This window comes from Corythoichthys intestinalis, chromosome 10 (assembly GCF_030265065.1).
Source record: "Corythoichthys intestinalis isolate RoL2023-P3 chromosome 10, ASM3026506v1, whole genome shotgun sequence".
NCBI classification, from domain to species: domain Eukaryota; kingdom Metazoa; phylum Chordata; class Actinopteri; order Syngnathiformes; family Syngnathidae; genus Corythoichthys; species Corythoichthys intestinalis.
Genome location: NC_080404.1, coordinates 41,659,634 through 41,683,825, shown reverse-complemented (window position 1 = coordinate 41,683,825; position 24,192 = coordinate 41,659,634). Strand labels below are relative to the sequence as shown.

Sequence of the window (24,192 nt, the reverse complement as noted above, 5' to 3'; positions counted from 1 at the left end):
CCAGCCGAAAGCTAACTCGTGGCAATCCCCGATCATAGTTGTATTGAGTTCATTTTGCCCGCACTTATAAGTTTGTCAAAACTTTTCTTTTATCCCAGGCAATAGTAGGTGGTTTATCCACCTGAAATGCCTCGCCGATCACCCCCGCCCCGTCGGAGGGTCCGAAGGCGGAAGTGCTCTCCGAAACATGTCAGGCAAACAATAGCCAACGTCGCTAGCCTCCACCCCACAACACGATCGGGGATCCATCAAAAATGTTCTTTTATCCAAGGCAATAGTAGGTGGTTTATCTACCTGACATGCCTCGGCGAACACCCCCGCCCCCGTCGGAGGGTCCGAAGGTGGAGGCGCTCGCCGAAACATGCCAGGCAAACAAAAGCCAACGTCGCTAGCCTCCACCGCCCACTCCACAACACGATCGGGGGATTCGTCAAAACTTTTCTTTTATCCCAGGCAATAGTAGGTGGTTTATTTACCTGACATGCTTCAAATCATAAAAATAATAACAGCCTATATCTTACCAATCTTGTAATCTCGATGGGTCTTGTCTCCATTCCCTGTCAGGTAGTCTGGGCACATTGTTTGCATCCTGATTAGCGTCTGGCTAATACATGTACGTTCCAACATAAAATTCCAACCTCCTCCTCTTCCTCCAACTCTTCAAAAACTTTGGTCTCCTCACTTGCGCTCGATCTATCTCTTATATCGCTGTTTAAAGCATTGTTTGAAGGGCTTTGTAGGGCGGCCGTATGGAGCGCTCCCATCGCTGTTCTCGTGTGACGTATCACTTCCAGGTTCGTCACCTTTCAGGCTCGAACTTCGGAAACGCTATTATTTTGTCAAATACACAACATATAAATTATTTTTTTATGCTTTATTTGTTGGACAATGTTTAATTACTTTAATTGTGACCCGATTTGGCATTTTATGAAATTACTTCACATTTAGTCTTTAACTCATTGGCTGTCAATGAAGCTGATAGAAGAACAAGTTGCTCTAAAAATACGTTTTTACATTGACTACACAGTAACGTCAGCATATCACCACACTCAAACTAAGGAAACGCATCAACAACCTTCCTAGTGTTGTAACAGTTCATAAATTGTTGTATTACTGTTAATTATAAACTTATTGGCTGCCATTAACTGTGATAAATGTTGATCCATTTAGACTGGGAGGCATGGAAGCGACGATCGCTGTCAGCCCTGCCGCTCCAAATGAATTAGACATCTATCTCCGTCAATGGCACTGAAAAATGATCACTCAATGCCAGCCACGCCAGTTCAAATTAATTTGATGTCTATCTCTGTCAATGGCAGTGATTGAGGAACTTAAGACTCTTGGGTTCTGGTCTTTCAGCCAGGCTTACAAATCACTTTGCACCATTAATGCAGCTACCCGCTCTCACATTCTCCAATAATCCCCATTAAAGTGCCATGATTGTTTCTGTGACCTTTATGTGCAACATTGCATGCAGTCCCTGTGTCTTGAAATGAATGTACATATTTTTGTTCTCCTGTCATATGGATGACTGGCTGAAGTGAATAAACATATTCTCCCTCGAAGGGAGGGAGGACATTTTAGTACACATATTTGCACATATGAATAAAGAATATGCCACTAAACTGAGTGACGAATTAACAATTTCATGGTTAGTGCAACTTTTATATACAACTGATGTTGTATAAGCACAAAGATAACTAATTTTAAAACTGCGCTCATAACTCTCATTCAGTGGAAGACAAGAATACTGCAAATATGCAGTTTATCCGATATCTTAAAAAAAAAATAATAATAAATAAATCACTGCAGCACGTTTTCACACTTCCTGCTACCAATTAGAAAAGCTACTATATGTTGCTGGTGGCTATGCTCCATGCTTATTTAGAGTTAGTCACCACACATCACAAGGCTGAACATTAGCAACGTTTGAAACAGTTCAATTTCCCTAATCCTACTTACAAATCCAAATGAATTTTGTAATTTACCATTCTTATCTTATAACCATACGTTGGGGCTTATACTGGAACGTTTTTCATGAGAAATCAGGAACTGACATCCTGTGGTGCTGAGATATGTCTAGAAACTTTAATCCGACAATTCATCTTCTACTTCTGCTCCGAACAAACATTCTTCAGTAATTTGCCTGCCACAGGTTAATGTGTTTATTGCCGTATGATTTGAATGCACCAACTAATTTCAGACCTGAACTGAAGTAATTTGCCACAATGACATATTAACTCTTTCATGCATGAATTATGATTTGTTTTTGTCCTTGTTTTTTTTTTTTTTTTTTTTCAATGCATTCTTACAATGCGTTCATTTAACTAATTGGCTGCCATTGACAGCACTAAGCGACCAATCACTTTTGACTGGGAGGGGCAAATGAACTTTTGTACAGAGACATGAGAATTCACAGGCAGTCCGTTCGGTTTAGAGGAATTGGATATGTATTGAGTCTATGGTATGTGAAGAAGAAAAGAGTTGATTTTCTCATTTTACAGGTTCTTTTGCTCTCTTAACAGGAGATGACGACACACAATTCTGGAACAAAAAGAAAGCAATCATCACCTAAGATCAACACATTTGATAAGGAAAGAATAATTAAAAGCTGGCTGGCCAGGACAAATGTCCCCGAGAGCCCCAAACAGGTGCCTTCGAGAAGATCTGCGCCGAACTCTCAACGCATACACTTTTGGTAAATTCTAATGCGAATAAACAGGTCCCCATTTAAACCCATGACTCAACAGGAAAGTGGAATTTTCTAGGTAAAAGTGTTATCTGTTTATGACCTTGGTTCAGAGAAGAAGCTGAAAGCTGCACTTTCTTATAAAGTCAGAAAGACAAACAATACAGCAATGAATGTACCAAGGAAGATGAACAAACATATAGAAATAAATATCTCTACACATGCAATTATCTAAATACAATGAAAAAAAAAATCAACTTTAGAGTCTTACTTGTAGCTGTAAAAAGTGTGTATTTCTGGTTTTCTTCATTTTAATTTCATTAATTTAGGTTTAATTATCATTGTATTAACAATAATTTATAAATAAGATCAAATAAATATACAAAAATATATATTATATACATACAGGGCTGCACCTATCGATTATTTTAGTAGTCGATTAATTGATGAACTAGTTAGTCCGAATAATCGAGTAATCGGATAAGGAACATAAAAATTAAAATAACTGATCTGAGCCTCAAATGGTATAAAAATATATAAATAAATCAGGATCTATGTACAACAAAAGAACTTACATGGCAAAAGTCCGCTAGCTTAAATGCTATAAAATGCTAACTTTTTTGTTTTGTTTTGTAATGCTCTTAAGAAATGGTTCAAACACGTATTCCCACAAAAAACGGCTAAATATACCAATAAACTAAATTACGAATGCATTAACAAAAACATTAAACAAAAAACAAAGCTTATGTTGGTCTTAACAGGGAACAGCCGGATTCACCCGTGTGAAATGAGTTATGTCATATTCACTGTTACCACTAGAGTACAGTGTTTTCACCCAAATCAATAAAACTAAATGCATACACTTTCCAGCACTAATATATATTTATATATATATACATATATACTTATATGTATATATATGTTACAAAATTACAATAATGATGAATAATACAAAAAATATATAATAATTGCTAATATACATTTGGCGGAAAACACAGACAAGGCCGAAAAATCAGTTTCTTCTCGAGCACCCCTCTTTAAAATAAATTGCTGTATTTTAAGCCAAAAGAACTGTTGTGTTTGATAGAACAGTATACCTACGTATATGCTCCGATAGCAGTTTCATGGCGCATTAAGCCGCTGGACAATTTTTGATTTTTCCGTTTTACCCTGGAGACCTCCGTTTACAGACACTGCGCAACTGCTTTTGTTTCAACTCAGCCATAAAAAGAAAGTAAGTAAATATATTATATATTATAAAGTAAAGTATAAAAGTATATTACAAAGTCCTTATAATAGGTCCTAAAATTGTGAGAGACTCTCTAACTGCCCAGATAGTCTCTCTGGACAATGTGAGTATAGATTCCAGCACCACAGTTGAAAACCTAGGAGTTCTATTTGACCCAGACTTATCATTTAAAGCTCATATTAAACAAACCTGCAGAACAGCGTTTTTTCACCTGCGCAACATATCCGAAATTTAGAAATATTCTGCCTAAAAACGATGCAGGAAAATGATTTCACGCGTTCGTTACAGCTAGATTGGATTACTGTAACTCCATACTCGCAGCTTGTCCTAATAGTTCCCTAAAAGGTCTTCAGCTAGTCCCGAACGCAGCAGCAAGACTTTTAACAGGAACTAATAGTACTCCAAGCCCTTCACTGGCTTCCAGACGAGTTTAGAATTAAATTTAAAATCCTCCTTCTTAGATTTAAGACCATTAATGGTCTGAAACCATCTTATCTCACAGATGCTCTGGTTCCATACCGCCCCAAGAGAGCACTTCGTTCTCAGAATGCTGGTCTACTGGTAGTTCCCAGGGTCTCTAAAAGTACAGTCGGAGCTGGAGCCTTTAGTTACCAAACTCCTGTCTTACGGAATCAGCTTCCAGCTAATATTAAAGAGGCCGACACAGTCTGTACATTTAAGATTAGACTAAAAATGTTCCTATTTGGCAAAGCTTATGGTCAGGCTAGTTGTAGTTGAAGTTCAGCCACTGAGTCCTTTCCCCTGTTTTTCACTCTAACTACCATTTGTCTTTACTTTATTTCTCTATTTAATTTTAATATCTAGATGACTTTTCTCTTCATCACCAGTCACCCGGTGTCCCCTTTCCCCCCTACCCCAGAGGGGAGGGGCTATTTCTTCAGCCACAGCCTCCTGACTATCCTGACCCCTGGCTGGATGGACGTCCTCGTTAGGGTTTAGGGGTTTAAAAAATTTTTTTTAAATGGCATCCTGTTCAAAAAACTTTCCTCCCCAAGAAAATTGAGATTTTAAGCTTTCCAATGATGTATCATCCATGCATATGGGACAATTTTGAAATTTGGCCAAATTGGGGGTCTCAGAGTGGAACTTCAAGTCACCTGAGTGTTTTCCGCTATACATATATTTAAATATTTTCTAATAGTCACTTGCGCTATAAAGGGTTAAAATCTTAAGTGAAGACATTGCCCCTGAAAAGGTTCACGTGCTTCTCCCCCCGCCCCCCACCACTACATGTAACCTGTGAATTCTCAAAAACTGAATAAGAATATTTCACAATATGGAGAAAAAATAAGATAAAATGTTGATTGTTTGTGGATAGCAATTTACATATATGATTAAAAACCCAGCTAAACAATGCCTAATAGTACTTTTTCAACTAGAATATATAAATAAATAAATAAAACCTGCTTTTGTTTACGCTAAAATCCCACTTCAGCATGAATATTACACTATGAAAACCATAATGATGATGACTTTGTGTACCTAATTAAAATGCAAGATGTTGTTTGCACCCATGTGAGGCAAGGGAGAAATAAGCTATCCCTCTAGCGCTTTACTATAATGAGGTCACGGAATAGAATTGGGTGCATGTCTTATTTTAGTATTTTGTTTCCTGCAATTCCCATGATTGATAGCTGGAAATATGAGTAACAAACAGGGCAATTTTAGGGTTTGTTATTTTACATGCTAATCGGTATTAAAATGGGATTCTGAGACAGTGGTCTGGAAAAGCAACCGCCATAGTTATCAAGAGAAAGCATATTTTTGTCCATACCTGTAATTGGTGTGGAATTATATATTAACTCCTGAAATTACAAGGTTAAAGGGTTTTATTCTTGGAAAAAAGTGACTCAACCCGTCACAAAATTGGAACGGTGAAATTTACTTTGTGAGTGTGCAGCTAAGATATTGTGTGCGTAGTACGTATGTGAACCTTTGTGCTCGTGCTGAATTTCTTTCGGTGGTTACTAGATAAAGATACTTTCAGAGATGCCGCTGTTGCAGAAAAAAATTATTGAGGCTTAAAAGTCTGCACACACCGAGCATTTAATAAACCACCACATCTCCTGACCTTGAAGCGGTATATGACAACGAAGCTCCAACGCAACCACTTTTTTCTTTTCATCCGCCTCTGTTAATTAAATTGTAATTAAAATTCATAAGGACAGACGGGAAGAGAGTATTGTCAGTATGCATAGTAAATGTGCACAGAAATGCACGTTCATTTGTAAAAGCATAGCAGCTAATTTTTCAAACTCCTCCACATACCCGACAGCCATCTGACTGTTTAGAGGACATCCTCCACAGTTCACTTGTCTGTCACAATGTACGCACAGGTGTGTCTTTCTTACAATATGCGAAGCCCTGAGGGTCCATGTGCCACCATCCGCTAAATTAAACCTCTCCTCCCCTTCCGTTGCACACTGAAGATCTTTCTCGTGACTAGCTCCTATCCTCAAACTTTCACCATCTTGGAGGTTTCAAACCCCTTGCTCCCCAAAGCCCAGTGCAATTGCCCTGTTATTGTCCAGTCATCCAGTGCTCTCAAGGGAGTGGGTCGAAAGAGCTGTGAGCACTCTACACCCTAGATTTTCTAATTTGACAGTGAGCTTCATATTAATTTCTACTCTCTGTCTGGGGGGCAGAGAACTTCTGCATGACAGGGAACTATCTTTACAAGCTGATCACTTTTTAAATTAAACATTTTTGTGCATGTCAGGAAAAACTGTAAGGGTATTTTAAGAAATGAAATGGATGGATACGAATGATTAAAGCAACATTTTCTATGTTCCTTCATGGTCATCTTTAGAAAGCAGAAATGATGTGAAAGTGAATGTTTCGAATAAAATCCGTGCTTGAATAACATTTACACAAAAATTATAAATATGCTATTCATATTTATTGTTGGAGTCTCTTCACTCTGACTCAGCTAGTTTTATTACAATAACTAGAAACTGCGATTTCTGGCGAAATTATGATGGGGGCTTTGCTATGGTAGATACAGATCTATCAGGTCACTTTCTGTTGATTTGGGGACATTTCGCGAACATGCCCTGTTGATATCGGGTCACTTCCTGATGATTTGGGGACATTTGGGGATGCGTCCTCTTAATATCAGGTCACTTCCTGTTAATTTAGGGACATTTGGGGGACATGTCCTGTTGATATCCATTTGGGGGACACATCCTGTTGATATCAGATCTTTTCCTGTTCATTTGGGGACAGTTCGGGGACACGTCCCGTTGATATCAGGTCACTTCCTGTTAAATTAGGGACATTTGGGGTACATGTCCTGTTGATATCCATTTAGGGGACACGTCCTGTTGATGTCAAGTCTTTTCCTGATAATTTGGAGACATTTCGGGGACACGTCCTGTTGAAATCAGGTCAGTTCCTGTTAATTTAGGGACGATTCAGGGACATGCCCTGTTGATATCCATTTGGGGGACACGTCCTGTTGATATCAAGTCTTTTCCTGTTAATATGGGGACGTTTCGAGGACAATTCCTGTTGATATCAGGTCATGTCCTGTAGATTTGGGGACATTTTCGGGGACCGACTATTTACCATTACAGCCCAAAAACCTGTTTTGCTCCCATTGAAAATGAATGGGAAATTTAGACATACATGGCTGTCAATGGCATCCCATTAGAAATGAATAGGACAGTTTTTGGTGAATTTTGGGGGGAACCATACATTTTTGCCAAATCTGTATACTTTTATGCCCCTTACCGTCCTGGAATCTTTTATGTGTGAGTTATGCGATTTGGTCAAAAATTGTAGGACAAGTAGCTAGGGCTGTCCCAAATTTCGCCTTTTCAACATGATTCAAAAAAATTCTTTAAAAAAAATCTAGCATTAATATTATTGTATACTACTATATATATTATTATAATAATTATTCATTGCCAATCAGATTTTTCATAAAGGGTGTCATTTTAAAGCTATTCTTAGTGTAGAATCTGAATTCTGAAGTATGTGGGATTAACTCCAGAAATCGTTATTTATGTGACATGACGTGCTTTTATTTTGATATGTTCACCAGAAGTACACTGCTAAACCACTAATCGTAAACTTTACACTCCTCAGAAAAACACTTTTCATTGCATGTGGTGTCAGCAATAGATTTTTTTTTCTTTTCAATTTTTCCTTTTCAAATGTTGTTAACCAGCGATTTTTCATGATTGAAGTGTCACCTTTTAACCGCAAGTTTGCGTTTTGGAGAAGACTGCCAATGTTTTATAGCAGGCTAAAGTAGACTCATTTTTCCCCCATTAGCCTCAATGTAGCAATGCTAACGTTTACAGTGTTTAATATAGATATGTTTCCTTATTTTGTATGTCTGAACTTCAATTCTACGGAGTGTTGATGACCAATAAACATCTGTGAAAAGAACTGGAGTCTCATATACATCAACACGTGTCCACGCAATGCACGCACTCGGCGATAAAATGCAGTCGTGATTTTTTTTTTTATTTACCGAGCGATAAGTGGACTTATGGCATAGTGCGAAAGCCTTAGCAACTTCAACAAAAAAAAAATTTTTGGTTAGTTAGATGGACTTACGATCATCCAGCTTGATGTCTCCTGTCGTCTTCCAAAAATACAACTGAGTGACGGCGCTTTAGGTGTTCATTTACGGCCGCATGCAGCCAAGCTTGGCATTGAAGAGACAGGACACAACAGTGTACCCTCCTTTGTTTCGTAGAAATAAGTCAATGATTTGGCCACTCTGGTGCGCTTTTTTGGCTTTGTGCCGCTTTCCCCGCTTGCATTTCGAGCGTCTGCGATCCTCAACTTTCCATGCATAAAATTATTTTAACCAGTCATTAACCGTCGACGGGATATTGTGCCCGTCAACGCATTTAAGTCATCGATGACGTCGACTACGTCGACTAATCGGGACAGCTTTACAAGTAGCGTTAAAAAAAATGTTTTTTTTTTTTTTTTCAAAAAATCCACGTTTACAGGCGAATGGAAAATTTGGGCGGGTCGTTTGAAAAATTCCCAGCATCAGTCATTTTGATGTTTGACTGGTGATGGTCGGTCAAATGGTTTGGGCTGTGCGGCGTGCCGAAGAATCGCCATTCAAAAAAAAACATATATAGGAATTTTACTATATGGGCCATTTCCTTACAAAGTCCCATCTAATAACAATATTGAAATAATCAAGAGTACTAAATCACATGACAAATGATGGCAGTCATATGCAGCACAAAGGGACTGATGCAATTTTAGAATAGAATAGAATAGAATAGAATAGAATAGAATAGAATAGAATAGAATAGAATAGAATAGAATAGAATAGAATTTTGACCTTGAAATGCAAACATATAAGGTAGGAGAGGTAAGTATGTATTTCGTACTCAGCGCCAGTCAGGGAGGTTACATGGGCCGAAAGCTTTTCTTGCCGAGTGTCAGGTAGACATTGTATAAATGAGCTTCTCATATCAGTGACTGCAACTAGACTGAGCTGCGACATCTACACTTGCACCCTTTTCACCAGGACTTCATTAATCACGCCCCGAGACATGACAAAGAGCGATTACCCTTTAATACTGATACCGAAACACACATGCACGCACACCCACGTGCGCGCACACACTTGCTTGAACATATTGCAGCATTTCTACTTTTGACAACATTCTATAGACAATATTTACTGTAGATACAGAATGATTTTCAACAATAGGTCATTCCCCACAGGCTGTACTCAAGTGTTTTTGGAGGTGCTGGACAGGTCATGGATCCCTCCTGTTCTGGGAGGGAGTAGTCTGTCAAAGTATGATGAAATCCTCCGGCTGTCCTCATTCATCAAGCCCACTCCACATATTAATTATCACAAACCTTCAGACTTACAGCAGAGGACACACATATAATCCCACAGAACCTACTACATTGAAAAGCCACTGCAGCAGAGACTACCATCACAGTAAACCTATTTCATCCATCTCAACTGATGCTGGTTCCAAATGCCTGCGGCACTGCAAATTGTTGGCCTAAAGATGTCAGTCATTGCTTGCCGAAGCAAAAACCTCTCAGCTCGCCTCAGTTACAGTCTGTCATCTAAACCTCACCGCACTAGCACAATGGAGCAGTTCTGACCCAGATCAGTCTCATTCCAGAATGGCTTCTTAAATCCACCCAATTCCTTTGAGGTATTTTATTTGGTGCAATGCCGATAACCATGCAATGCCACCAGTTCACAAAATCTGAATGCAATTTAACACCTCTAGGACATCCACCAAGAGGCCATTCGTCATATCACGAGCATTTCCAGACATGACATAGAATGCATGACACTAATTTGAATCCAAATGAATTAAGGTTTTAGGTTCGGTAACACTTTATAATAACTATCCGTTTTACTAGTTATTAGATCATTAGTAAACTGTTGATAAATTATTTATTGCTGATTTGTGAAGTATTTGTTAACAGATAGTTAAGCATTTACAGGGTGTTCCAATATGGTTGACCCCATTCTAAATGCCCATGCTAGTTGATGGCTCTTAATAAAACTATATACATATATGTTGAAGGTCATAAGTTTTATTTGTTAAATTTACAAAGAAAAGTACAAATATTTGTTGGTTCTATGGCAGATTTCCATAAATGTGCAACATGAGCGCTGCCTGCAAAATGCCTTATCAAAATGCCTTTTCTTTTGAAGTGAACGGCATTTCTTAACCTGAAAAGATAGAAATGCCAAACGTTACAAAAACTTGAAACGTTTCTACACAAACTGTGTTTCAGGTTAAGAACACCCTGTGAATGCTTAACAAACTGTTAAATACTTCACAATTCAACAATAAATCATTTATCAACAGTTTACTAATGATCTATTAACTAGTAAACGGATAGTTATTATAAAGTGTTACCTTAGGTTCAATTCCCGTTTACATTAACCTATAGACCCTACTCACCGACGTCACAGAATGACGTGTCGCTGTATCCGGCCGCCATATTGTCCGTCTCTGTTTAGCCCTATTCTCAATGGTTTCAATTAGTCGTTCAGTTTATAGAGCAATTCATGGAAGCCCCAGTGCTTTCAGACGCTGTAAACTCATTGGATGCGCTGCATAAAAGGCGTTATGTGGAAAAGCTTCAGTCTATCCATTCGCCAGATCCATATTTGATGCCTAAATCGATATTTTTCGACCCGCTGCCCTCTCTGCTTGACATCTGCTACCCTGATATCTACAACTATCTTTTCCACAGAAACTCGGCCTATTCTCACGAAACTTTGAAAAACATTAAGAGCAGCACTCTAAGCAACATTACCGTGTGATTTCTAAAATGGCGACAATAAAAAAAAAAAAAAAAAAAGTTGACTGCGATGGCCGACGCTTCAAGGATAGGTGGATATTGGACTATTTCTTCAATAAAAAAACGCAACAACTGTGTCTGCCACATTTGCAAAGAGACAATCGCTGTTTTCAAAGAGTTCGATGTGACACGATAATAACAAGACACGCTGACATGTATGACAACATTACAGGGAAGATACGCAGCGAGAAATTATAGCAACTTGAAGCTAGTTTAATTTCACAGCAGCAGTATTTCGCAAGAGCCCGAGTGTCGAAAGAGAACGCCACAAAGACGAGACTGTTGAAATTATGAATTAAAAAAAATAATAAAGCAAATGTGACACACAGAAGGGCTTGCTAACATTTGTTTAAATATATTGTTCTATGTAAATCAGCCAAGGTAGCCTCCCGCATTTTTACCACACCAAATCTGGCCCCCTTTGCAAAAGGTTTGGACACACCTGTTTAACTGATGATCCGTAGACGAGGCCAGCTTCTTTCACTTGGCACCAGCTAAATATTATTCAAAATGTACCGATGGTGGAAGAAATAAGCATCTTGAATTTGAAACTGTATGTTGTCGGCGATTAGCCTCGCAATGATCTTAATTGTGGTTGTCAGCCCAAAACCCTCTAAATATATATTAAATGCATCTTACCAGATATAAAATGACTACTACATAATCCGTGGTAATCGTTTGGAGCCCAGTTTTCTCGTCGAATTGCAGCAGTCCATCTCGCTCTCCTCTCCGGGTCTCTCGGAATACGGTAGAACTTCAAGTCTCTCCGTCTATGTTCTCTGTTATATCAACCAACCGCCACACACGCCTTCACCATTTTGATTATTAATGTTAACTAGCAGAAAAACACGCCATAACAGGAGGAATTTACATAGCGGTAATGCGTCAAAACGACGAGTCGACGGACAATATGGCGCGGAGGCGTGGTTGTGACGTCATGTGAGTAGGGTCTATACAGTACTCAGTATTCAATGTGCATTGCTGATTTAATCATTATATTTAAAAAAAAAAACACACATTTTACAAGTTCCCCCTCTTACAACACATTTGTTTCAAATCCAACTTCTTCTTGAATCCTTTAATTCCAAAGAAAACATTTCTTTTAATCTGTCAACCTGCCAGTTCATTTGGTTTGACAGTGGGTTGTGTTGAAAAAGGATACGGTAAAGGCAATACAAATTTATCCCGGCTAAATATGGCTGGATGTTCATTCAGGGGTGGAAATGCTCTGCAGAGCATATTGCAGAGGCCATATGCGGCATAATTTGTTTTTTAAGGCTTTGTGGGTGAGCAATTCCTGCATATAATGGCACCCCAAACACATGGGGTGGGATCATTTTTAGTAATCTATGCCATTTTTCACTGCTGTGTTTCACCTGTCTTAGTTGACGTTTTCCCACCCACGGAAAAAGATTTGAAATTGGATTCCTATTTACTGTGTATGAATCCAAAGTATCTGTGTATGCCATTTGCAAGCCTCGTCAAGATTGCCCCGCAGCCAGCACTTAATCGGGAGATGATTAGATGGAGTCGATATGCCATATTGTATCAACTCAGAATTTATGAAACCCACAAGATTAGAAACCTTTATAAAGCCCATCATTAGATCATCATCGTAAACGGGCATTAGTCCTCATGCCTTCTTCTTCTGTTACCATATTTCAAGTAGGGGGCCAGACATTCCACAATACGCTTTATTCGCGGTCGGTAGCAGCGACACATGCAGCATTCAACGCCGGATTTAGGATAAAAGTACGAAAGCTGTACCACATACAAACAGGAATGATTGTCTCAGGAGTTATTTGCTTGAGGATTACAGGTAATTATTATATTTTTCGTACCTTGCATGCATTTTGAAACGTGAAAAAAAAAAATCATTGGAAGAAATTAGCTGCTACGGCACTGGCATCATAGTTAGCAATATTTACGTAAAATAAATGCTTACTGCACTTTTTTTTTTTTTTTTGCTTTTAACCAAGAATCGAGACCGTTTTACATCCATATCTATAATAAATTCAGGGATTTAAGCATTTATTCACAAGAATTTTCACCGGAAAAGCTCTGTTCACATCAGGCAGCCACTAGCTACATTCACTAACAGACTAGCATTGTACTTCGACGTATTTACGTAAAATAAATGATTACTGCACTTTTTTTTTTTTTTTTTTTTGCTTTTAACCAAGAATCGAGACCGTTTTACATACATATCTATAATAAATTCAGGGATTTAAGCATTTATTCACAAGAATTTTCACCGGAAAAGCTCTGTTCAGATCAGGCAGCCACTAGCTACATTCACTAACAGACTAGCATTGTACTTCGACGTATTTACGTAAAATAAATGCTTACTGCAGGTTTTTTTTGTTTGTTTTGCTTTTAACCAAGAATCAAGACTGTTTTACGTCCTTATCTATAAAGAAGTCGGAGATTTAAGCATTTATTCACAAGAATATTCACCGGAAAAGCTCTGTTTACATCAGGTGGCTGACTAGCATTGTACTTCAACATATTTACGTAAAATAAATGCTTACTGCACGTGTTTATTTTTTTTCTTTTAACCAAGAATCGAGACCGATTTACAGAGCTTTTACCGGAAAAGCTCTGTTTACGTCAGGCTAGCTACATTCACCAACAGACTAGCATGGTACTGGTACTTCGACATCTTTACGTAAAATAAATGCTTACTGCACGTTTTTTTTTTTTTTTTTTGCTTTCAAGCAAGAATCCAGACTGTTTTACTTCCATATCTATAAAGAATTCAGGGATTTAAGCATTTATTCACAAGAATTTTCAACGAAACAAGCTCTTTGTCTGTGATCCACTCGTTCAGCTTTGACGGCCTCGCCAAAAATGCAGACCCCCTATTAAGCAGCCCCACGCCCCATCAATACATTATGAAGTCTATGGTTGCACATTTTGTGTTTTCAACATAACAGCTCATACACTGTTTAAATATGTTTTGTGTGACTTCTACTGTCCACTTCAGTGCACGGATGACTGCACTGTCAGCAGGTCTGCTCTGTCCTTGCATTTTAATAAACACCATCTGAGTTGGCGAGTTGTGTATAAAACTGTCATGAAATTGCCACCCTGTGAGCCCGAGACCCTGACCTCTGTCCCTAGGGTGGCGCTGATGGGCCATTGCAGTGACAGTGTTGCGGCCCCGATGTCAATCTTCACGCTGATCGGTTTTATAGTTGAGAAACGCTACTCAGTTCTAAGCATTGTAAATAAGAATAAATGCAAACATGCTGCAATACGCACAAGCTCAGAAATGACTGCATTAAAGATTGACGGTTAGCTAGAATATTTCTTTCTTGTCCGTCCTGAGTTTTGGAAGAGTGTTTTTTTTTCTTCTAATGTTATTGGTAGAAAAACAAGCCCTGTTGAGAAAAAATCTTTTTCATCCATCCATTTTCTGTATGGCTTATCCTCACTAGGGTCACGGGCTGCACCCTGAACAGGTCATTACCCCATTATAGAAAAGCCACACCGGCATGAAGAAAACATACAAACTCTATATAGGAAGTTCAGAGCCCAAAATTGAACCCAAAACCTCTGAACTATGCCGCGATAATATAAACAGGCCACCCGCGCCACACAGGTTTTTCTTATAAATCAAAAATGATCATAGCTTGACTACAGAGTGTTTGCTGTTCGTGTTAGAAAATATCAACTCTGGTTGCTGCTTAGCAAATCTGTAGGTCATATTTTTAGCAAGCGATTTTTAAAACACTGATTACATTTCTGTCAGTCAAAAGCTCCTTTTTGGACTAATACCCTGCTAAATTCCCGTGTACAGTAACGCAGGATTTAGTAGCAATTTAATTTGGTTATGTTTCCAGGTTAATTTTGCTATCTGAAGTTTGCCATGTTGATAATTGCGATGCTTTTTTTCCCACTTTATGTCTTACTGCGAATGAAAGAGAAAATGACGATCGTCCCGCCAATATATACGGCATGAGCCTTTGTGCTCTGACCCGGGAATTAAACGGCTGCTTTCACACAGACCGCGATCCGGTTAATGTCCGTGTCATTAATTTGCTTTCAGACATAAGGGCTACCCGTTTAAATCCCGGGATTTAACCAGAGTGCGTTGTATATCTGAAAGGGGCTATAGAGAATTTATTTAATAAACAAAACCAAAAAAAATATTCTGAATTTGCTGTATGGTAAAGCATGAAATTATTGACGAATTTCACAGTACTTATTTTACCTCTGAATTTATAACGAACACTGCAGAGTTCTTGTCTGGTGTATTGCCAGTATCAAGTGATATGTAAAGAGTAAGAGTGCAACAGTATTTGTATTCGTCCCATACGTCACATTACGACATCACTGTTCGGTGCACACAGACAGAGAGCAAATACGTTAGTCGTTAGTCCTCCTCCACTCCAGGAGGCAGTAGAGGTAATGCGCCTAAACCAACAACCAACATTATGGGAAAAAGAAGAAAGGCCCACTACTAGGAAAGTTATGGCGAATGTACAGAGTGGGAACTATCAAATGCAAACTAACATTTTTTGAAGTTCATTTTATTTTTTTCAAATCAAGTTTATTTTGCTCTAGCCCTACGCTGAAGTTATTGAAACACTGAGTAAGTACTTATTTTTGCACTATTGCAAGAGCTACTTTTTAGCTTTGCAATGATTTGCACTTTTTATCTAATTTTAGCCAATATAAAAATACATCTTATATGGTGGTGTATGTTCACTGGTAATTGTTTACAGTTAACTGTGTGTAATACACCATTGACAAATGGTTGAATCTTATTTTTTGTTGCCAGCTGGCGAGTGTTACCTGACTTTAACTGTACCTCAGTCAAAGGGTGTGTTGTATATTTTTTCAGTAAAACTATTAATTAAAGAATGTTAAAACAATAAATATACAAATCCGCAAGTTTGTTTTCTTCTATTTATGCTGTGCTTTAATAAAAGCTGCTTTTTAGTTTTAGCTAATAGAATCAACCTCAACTTTCAAATGCTGTGATAGAAAAAAAATAACTCTGTTTTTCCTGTTGTACCGAACACAGACATGTGCCGCCCATAAGGCGAACTAGGCAAATGCCTGAGGGCGCAGCAGCGTCCAAAAGGGCTTCAAGAAAAATATTCAAATAATATTTGATGATAGCAGTATTCAAAAAATTACACAAAATAATAGAAAAAAGAACAACAAAACCGTTCGTAATAAGTCTTTAAATAATAATGAAATCATTTTTCTAGCGTGCCTTCTGCCCGTTTCACTTTTTCCTCTGATGCGATAATTTCACCACAGTTCCTAGTCTCACTACCCAGCAGACCAGCGAGCTACCTGAAGGTGCTATTTTTAGCCTCCGCAATTGAGCGACATTACGGTGACAAGTCAACTTCATGAAAAGACAAAAGCCCACCGGGTCAGAAGAAAAAGAAAGAAGAGAGTATAAACGTGAAGAAAAACAGAGGTTTGTTGTGATGATTTTTTTCAACAGCATAAGCACGTAGTTTATATGACTTACTGCTACAGCAAATTTATACTGTATCATTAGCCAAGCTGTTGTTTTAGAAATATTTTCAGTATTCAGCCAGCTGTGGATTAGTTTCAGTTAAATTTACTCCCCCTCCCATTTTAGAGAAATTTGGACAAAGTGTATGGGGGACTAACATTGTCTTGCTTATTTTCATGTGATGTGAACCACTTTTACCTTGTGTTAAATTGTGATTTTCAAATAAATTTGCCTTGCCTAAAAGTGCCAAGGTTAATTAAATAAATACACCATTAAATATGCAATTAATAATTTCAAAGTTCTGTGGTATGGGGGACTAAAAGTGCCATGGATTTAAATGCAAACATTTGTTATTAAATGTGTCATTAATTCGTTAAAATGGCGATCACGGTCATGTAAAAAAAATATTCAATTTATTAATTTTTTTTTTTTTGCTATCATATATTATTTAATTTATTATTATTGGATAGTCCTGTGTAGTTGCAGTGCTTCAAGAATTTATTTTCTTTTTTACTACAGCCATCAAAGGTAGCGGCCGGATTCAATAGACAGGTACAGTAGGCTGCAAGAAATTAGGCGCTATTATGGTAATGTCATGCTGGTTTCACAGTCAACAGCTATTTGACTAACATAATGTAACATTCCACTTTCTTCTCTTTGTAGATGCTCTTCTCAAATATTTTCTTTCTACCTCTGTACATCCTTGGCCATCTTTTACAGCGAACCTATCCACATCAGCACAAAGTCCAAGCCCACCAAGTCCAGGAAAGAAGTGCACCTTCCAAAACAACTGTCATATGAAAGTCCAATAGATACTTTTGCATCAGTGAAGACAAGGTGAGTAAGGTGAGAAAATAAGTTGCATTTTAAAGTGTTCTGTGTGTCTTTATATAGGTTTGTGTGGGTGGGTTTTAATCATATTGTAATAACAATTGTAATTTATTTTATTCATTTGTTTTTTAAGTGTTTTTTATTGGTGCTTTTGAATAGTTATTAGAGATTTTCTTTTAATTTCTGCACTTGTTCATTTTTGTCTTTTTTTATATAATAAATTACAAAGAGATAATGTGCTTTTTAAGTGTGAGTGTTAAAATATATGTGGTGAAAATAGGGGGTGGGGGGTGCCAACAAATATGTTGCCTAGAGTGCCAAATTGGTCAGAAGCAGCCCTGAAGAACCCGTATCAAACCATGATCCCTGTACCGTGGTACGTATCGAACCTTGACCTGTGTGTACTGATACACCCCTAGTAAAGAGAAGTACCTTTGTTTTGTCGTAAAGAGTATGATTGTCTAAAATCATCCTTCTCTCTGATCGAGCGAACCTCCTCAGATCTCTGTCAAACTGCTGTAAGGAAAGAAAACAAGTGGTTAAAAAGGAGTATAGAGTAGAATATCTTCTTTTTTTCTTGTTAATGGAAGAAATATGGTTGCATAAAACCACTACCAGGTGTTGTTTTCGTCAACGATGACACTGATGAAATATTTTCGTCAACAAACTATTTTATTCAGGACGATGACATCACGATGACAACCTAAAAATTTGTCTTCGGAGACTAAAACAAAGCGAGATGAATTCCAGTTGTCGTCTGACGAGATGAGAACGAGATGAAAATTTGCAATAGTTTCCGTCATAAGTTCGCAATGTGTGATATTTTCTTATTGTATGTGCAGTTAGCACGCATTTGAGCAGTGTTTGGCAGTGTCACTCACGTGACGTGCTGCGCCACCAACACACAGGCTCAAGCGTGTGCACATTCCAGGCACCTTTTGTGAAACACGTGTCAGGTGCTTCTTGGAGGTTTTGTTTTCCTATCTTGGCTATGCCATGTTGCTTTAGCCTTGAAAGTTCTATGCTGAGGGATCATCACACACTAAACTAACTTGTAAGCGTTAGCATAGCGTTTGCGTTCAAATGAGCATTTAGCGCAGTGACTCGTTAAGTGTCTTAAACTCTTGAAAACCTTTTTACATACGGTTTGTGGCGTCCAGGTAAATTTTAATTAATTGCAAATAATGTGCTGTTTTCTTGCCGAGTTTGGATTACAATGAGGAATATGATGATTTTGAGAATTGTCAACTAAGACTAGACGACGACGAACACATTTTGAAATAACTAAAATATGACCAAGACCAGTATGTATTTTCTTCCAAAATACTAAGACAATAATTAAAAGAGCTGCCAAAAACAACACTGACCACAACAATTTTTTTTGTATCTCCTACATTATTATTGTCACACAGAAAAGCCAATTGCTTTAGCAGAAATGGGCCATAAGGTTTTATGAAAAAGTGATTATTGATTTGGATTTTCTCTCATACATTATTTCAAGGTTTTCTTTTGTTTCTAAAAATTCTATTTTGTTTGCATCGTACCGTGGATCCAGTCCATCCCAGGAGAGCAAATGCGTAACGATCCATCGGTGGTGATACCAAGTCCACACGAATTGCCCTCCAGCCCCTGTTGTCCCCCTCAGCACAGCTGAGACCTCCATCCACTCGGCTAGCCTCCAAGCGCAGGATGAGAAAACATTTGGCAAAATAGTCCATTGCCTCAAATGACTGGCATGGCAGCTTGGACATGTGGAAAGTAGAGGCCTGGTATTCACAGTAAAGAAGAATTCCCTGAACAAAAGAGAAAACATGACCAAAAAAAAATACTGGCTATTAGTGATTTGTTACAAGGTCAAAATGATCATTTTGAATATATATCTGTGTGTTGGAAATGATATTCTGATCGCAGGAAGACTTTTTTGTTACAAGTTAAAGTTCACAGTGTAGATTTAGGGTATATAGAAGAGTCAAAGTCTGCATTTATAATTCATAAAGAAATATAGAGATATTCTTGCAGCAGTCGAGTGAAAAAAGAACAGCATGTCTACCCTGCTGAAATGTGAATTTGGAGGTCCTGATAGGAATTGGCAAACAAAGTCACCTTTCATCTTAAACCTATGACTTTATAGAGTAAGTGCCTAAATTAACTTTACATGATGACTGGTGTTTGCAGACATAAAATTGTCCTAAAGATACCTTAATTAATGGTCCAAGGTGATTATACATTCAATACAGTAGTCTGTGAGTTTTTGTCAACTGGAACATATACAGTGAGTGATCCCTCGTTTTTCGCGAATAATGAAAAATCGAAAATCCGCGAAGTAGAGGTGGCGCTTATGTACATTAAAAAAAAAATATATATATATATATATATATATAAATATATATATAGAGAGAGAGAGCGATATAGATATATATATATATAGATATATAGATATACAGTGGGGAGAACAAGTATTTGATACACTGCCAATGGGTTTTCCCATTGGCAGTGTATCAAATACTTGTTCTCCCCACTGTATAGATAGATAGATAGATAGATAGATAGATAGATAGATAGATAGATAGATAGATAGATAGATAGATAGATAGATAGATAGATAGATAGATAGATAGATAGATAGATAGATAGATATACACTCCCCAGCCACTTTATTAGGTACACCTGTCCAACTGCTCGTTACCACTTAATTTCTAATCAGCCAATCACATGGCGGCAACTCAGTGCATTTAGGCATGTAGACGTGGTTTAAGACACAGGTGTCAAAACGATTCCAGAAAGGGCCAAGTGGGTGCTGGATTTTGTTCCAACTGATACCGTGCAGAGAGTTTAACCAATGAACTTCCTACTGAAACAAGCAGCACCTGACAAAGTTGATTACACATGTAAAAGATCTGATTGGTGAAAAGGTGTCCTGTTCATTGGTTAGAAAGCAAACCTGCACCCACTTGACCCTTTCTGGAATCGGTTTGACACCTGTGGTTTAAGACAATCTCCTGCAGTTCAAACCAAGCATCAGTATGGGGAAGAAAGGTGATTTGAGTGACTTTGAACGTGGCATGGTTGTTGGTGCCAGAAGGGCTGGTCTGAGTATTTCAGAAACTGCTGATCTACTGGGCTTTTCACGCACAACCATCTCTAGGGTTTACAGAGAATGGTCCGAAAAAGAAAAAATATCCAGTGAGCGGCAGTTCTGTAGGCGGAAATGCCTTGTTGATTCCAGAGGTCAGAGGAGTGTGGCCAGACTGGTTCGAGCTGATAGAAAGGCAACAGTGACTCAAATAACCACCCGTTACAACTAAGGTAGGCAGAACAGCATCTCTGAACGCACAGTACGTCAAACTTTGAGGCAGATGGGCTACAGCAGCAGAAGACCACGCCGGGTGCCACTCCTTTCAGCTAAGAACAGGAAACTGAGGCTACAATTTGCACAAGCTCATCGAAATTGGACAATAGAAGATTGGAAAAACGTTGCCTGGTCTGATGAGTCTCGAATACTCCTGCGACATTCGGATGGTAGGGTCAGAACTAGGCGTCAACAACATGAAAGCATGGATCTATCCTGCCTTGTATCAACGGTTCAGGCTGGTGGTGGTGGTGTAATGGTGTGGGGAATATTTTCTTGGCACTCTTTGGGCCACTTGGTACCAATTGAGCATCGTTGGAACCCCACAGCCTACCTGAGTATTGTTGCTGACCATGTCCATCCCTTTATGACCACAATGTACCCAACTTCTGATGGCTACTTTCAGCAGGATAATGCGCCATGTCATTAAGCTGGAATCATCTCAGACTGGTTTCTTAAACATGACAATGAGTTCACTGTACTCAAATGGCCTCCACAGTCACCAGATCTCAATCCAATAGAGCATCTTTGGGATGTGGCGGAACGGGGGATTCGCATCATGGATGTGCAGCCGACAAATCTGCACCAACTGTGTGATGCCATCATGTCAATATGGACCAAACTATCTGAGGAATGCTTCCTGCTTCTTGTTGAATCTATGCCACGGAGAATTGAGGCAGTTCTGAAGGCAAAAGTGTGTCCAACCCGTTACTAGCATGGTGTACCTAATAAAGTGGCCAGTGAGTGATTTTGAACAGGAGGGCATTTAATCTGTTGTTTTTTTAAACAGCAAAACCCTAACTGGAGGTGAGAGCATGAGAGAGTATAATTAAAGATGCCATGATTTTAACGAGATATTATCGCGTACTTACCTTGTTTCGATCCAAAAAATTCATGTAGCATGTATCACTGAGTGTCAAGACACAGCTGTGAATGGCCAGAGCCGGGGTTTGGGGGGATTTTATGGGTCAAACATGGTAATATAACAAGGGTCGCGATGCAGAAATCGCAGACATCAAGGAGTGGTCGAGATTTTCTTTTTTATATATTTACCCTTTTAAACGTTTTTTTTTTTTTTGTTTGGTTCTTTGTTTGGATCGATTATTTATCTAACATATCAGGGAAAATGTGACAGTAACAAAGTAAATACAATTAAGCAATAGTTATGAGGTACATATCCGTGACTTATTTATAGACACTATTTTTTTCATTGTGATGTAATTTGTATAAATGTTTGAATTATGCGAGTGAATATTTTTTTTTTAATGGTAAATGGTGTTATACTTATATAGCTCTTTTCAGGTCTTTTTTTTTTTTTTTTCCAAACGAAATATTAGACATCAGTTATGATTCTAAGCTGAAAAGAACACACATATCAAATAATAAATTTAATTACTTACCTTCTTTTTATGGCTGTTTTCCGCCATATATAGTTGTGTGTGTTTAATGTATTTATTCATATTTAGCATTTGAAAGGGATACATATAAGACATGTTTTCTCCCTTTTTCCCCAAAGGAAAATTTAAAAGGGAAAAAAAAAAAAAAGCATATGTATATATGTACAGTTGTACCTCTACATACGAAGTTAATTCGTTCAAGGACCTTGTTTTTAAGTCGAAACGGTCGTATGTCGAGCAGGAATTTCCCATAAGAATACATTATAATTCCATTAATTCGTTCCACAGCCCGAAAACCTACACTAAATCCTTAATAAATACTGCTGGTACAATAACAAATGGCAATTACACATAGCAAAGCACCTAAATTATTAATTAAAACTGGAATAATCAAATAATAATAATATTAATTCCTGTAATAATGTAACGTATCCGGTTCTAATGTGGCCGACGTTTGTTGCTGTACCTGAACACACCGCGTGGCTGACGTGACAGAGAGGGAGCGATGCGGTTGAGCGTTTACCTTCGTTTACTTTCGAGTGTTTAATTTCACTTTTAATGTTTTCTTGAGAAGTAGGCTTTCTGGCTGGCTGTCCAGCAGTTAGAAGCCACGCGGTTTCTTCCCCAGTGGCTTTTAGGCTGGTTCCCAGCCGCAGCTGGCTGCTGAGAAACCCCCTGCGTGAAATGCACCCCTTCACTCGTACAACAATTAGACTACAAATTATTTCGAACCAATGAAACTAATTACTTCTATGATTTCTATCATTGTTTGGATTGTCATCGAGCCTGTACAGAAATTACTTTTGAACAAGTTAAAAGTATTTACTTTGGCGAAATAAAACGGCTTTTTCTTACCAATCGAAATAACACAGCCTCTCCACACCAATCAATGGACAAGGAAACGACTTTCGTTTATTGTGAATATGTACTGAAAAATGCTATGTGTTTTCCATAGACCTTATTACAGCCAAATAAAATTTCTCTACAGACGAAACACGAGGCGTTTTCTGCGGACTTTGCTTTCATCATCACACCACACTTAACATATGAATAAATGTACTCTGCTTTAACTATTAAATCTCATGATTCTTATAGGGATATGGTAGTGAAAACCTGTAGATTAATCGCTGTACAAGTGACGCGTGCGCGCTCCCGCAGGAGGTGCATTTCGCACAGTAGGTGCATTTTTCGGCACAACACCGGCCCTCAGCTTCATTGCGCCTCGGGGTTTCGTCGCTGGGAGGACCCTCCAGGTAAGCGTCACCTTTTTCCCTTCACCACCTGCACTAACCTTCTTGGAACCTGTATTGATTTCTCCCACAAGAAAATCCGAAGTACATTCGTCTGCGTTGCTGTCATGTCGTTGTATTTTGAGCATGTCCTCGGATGTAGAAACAAATGGCAAGTCAAATTTTACGTAGGATGTCGAAAATATCGCGTGTCGAAGCGATCGTATGTCGAGGTACTACTGTATAAGTAAATGGTTTTAAGCACTTCAAATGTAATATATATACTGTATATATGATCTTTATTCAGGAGTCATACCAGGTGTCCATAGCCCACAAACCAACAAAAAATGGCTTTTACGCCAATGGCGCCATGCCACATGCTTGACCTGAGTCCATAACTATTTGTAGGGTCCGTTTTTTTTCATTAAAATACTATTTTCAGACTCACTTAATCGACACATGAACTTATACATCAGATTTCTTAATAGCGCTTTAAAGGTGGATAACCCAGAACTGACAAATAATTGGCTGGCGCTATGCCATCTAGGCACACGCAATAACAGCCTCAAAGCATCATTATATAAATAGCCTCTGCATGGACTTAGCTAAGTACCTGGTG

At 38.4% G+C, this 24,192-nt stretch overlaps 1 protein-coding gene across 5 annotated transcripts in view; it reads right to left on the bottom strand.

The window, feature by feature from the left end:
- The window catches only part of dntt (deoxynucleotidyltransferase, terminal), a 122,489-nt gene that overhangs the window by 28,630 nt on the left and 69,667 nt on the right, over nt 1–24,192 (bottom strand). For all 5 annotated transcript variants that reach the window (XR_009064581.1, XR_009064580.1, XM_057847871.1 and 2 more), the window contains 2 exons: nt 19,143–19,391; nt 18,031–18,114 (listed from right to left, as the gene is read on the bottom strand). Coding sequence is in view for 3 of the 5 variants with exons in the window: in XM_057847871.1 (XP_057703854.1) it covers nt 18,031–18,114; nt 19,143–19,391 (333 nt within the window). In the remaining 2 variants the exon portion in view is untranslated. The remainder of the gene's footprint in view (nt 1–18,030; nt 18,115–19,142; nt 19,392–24,192) is intronic.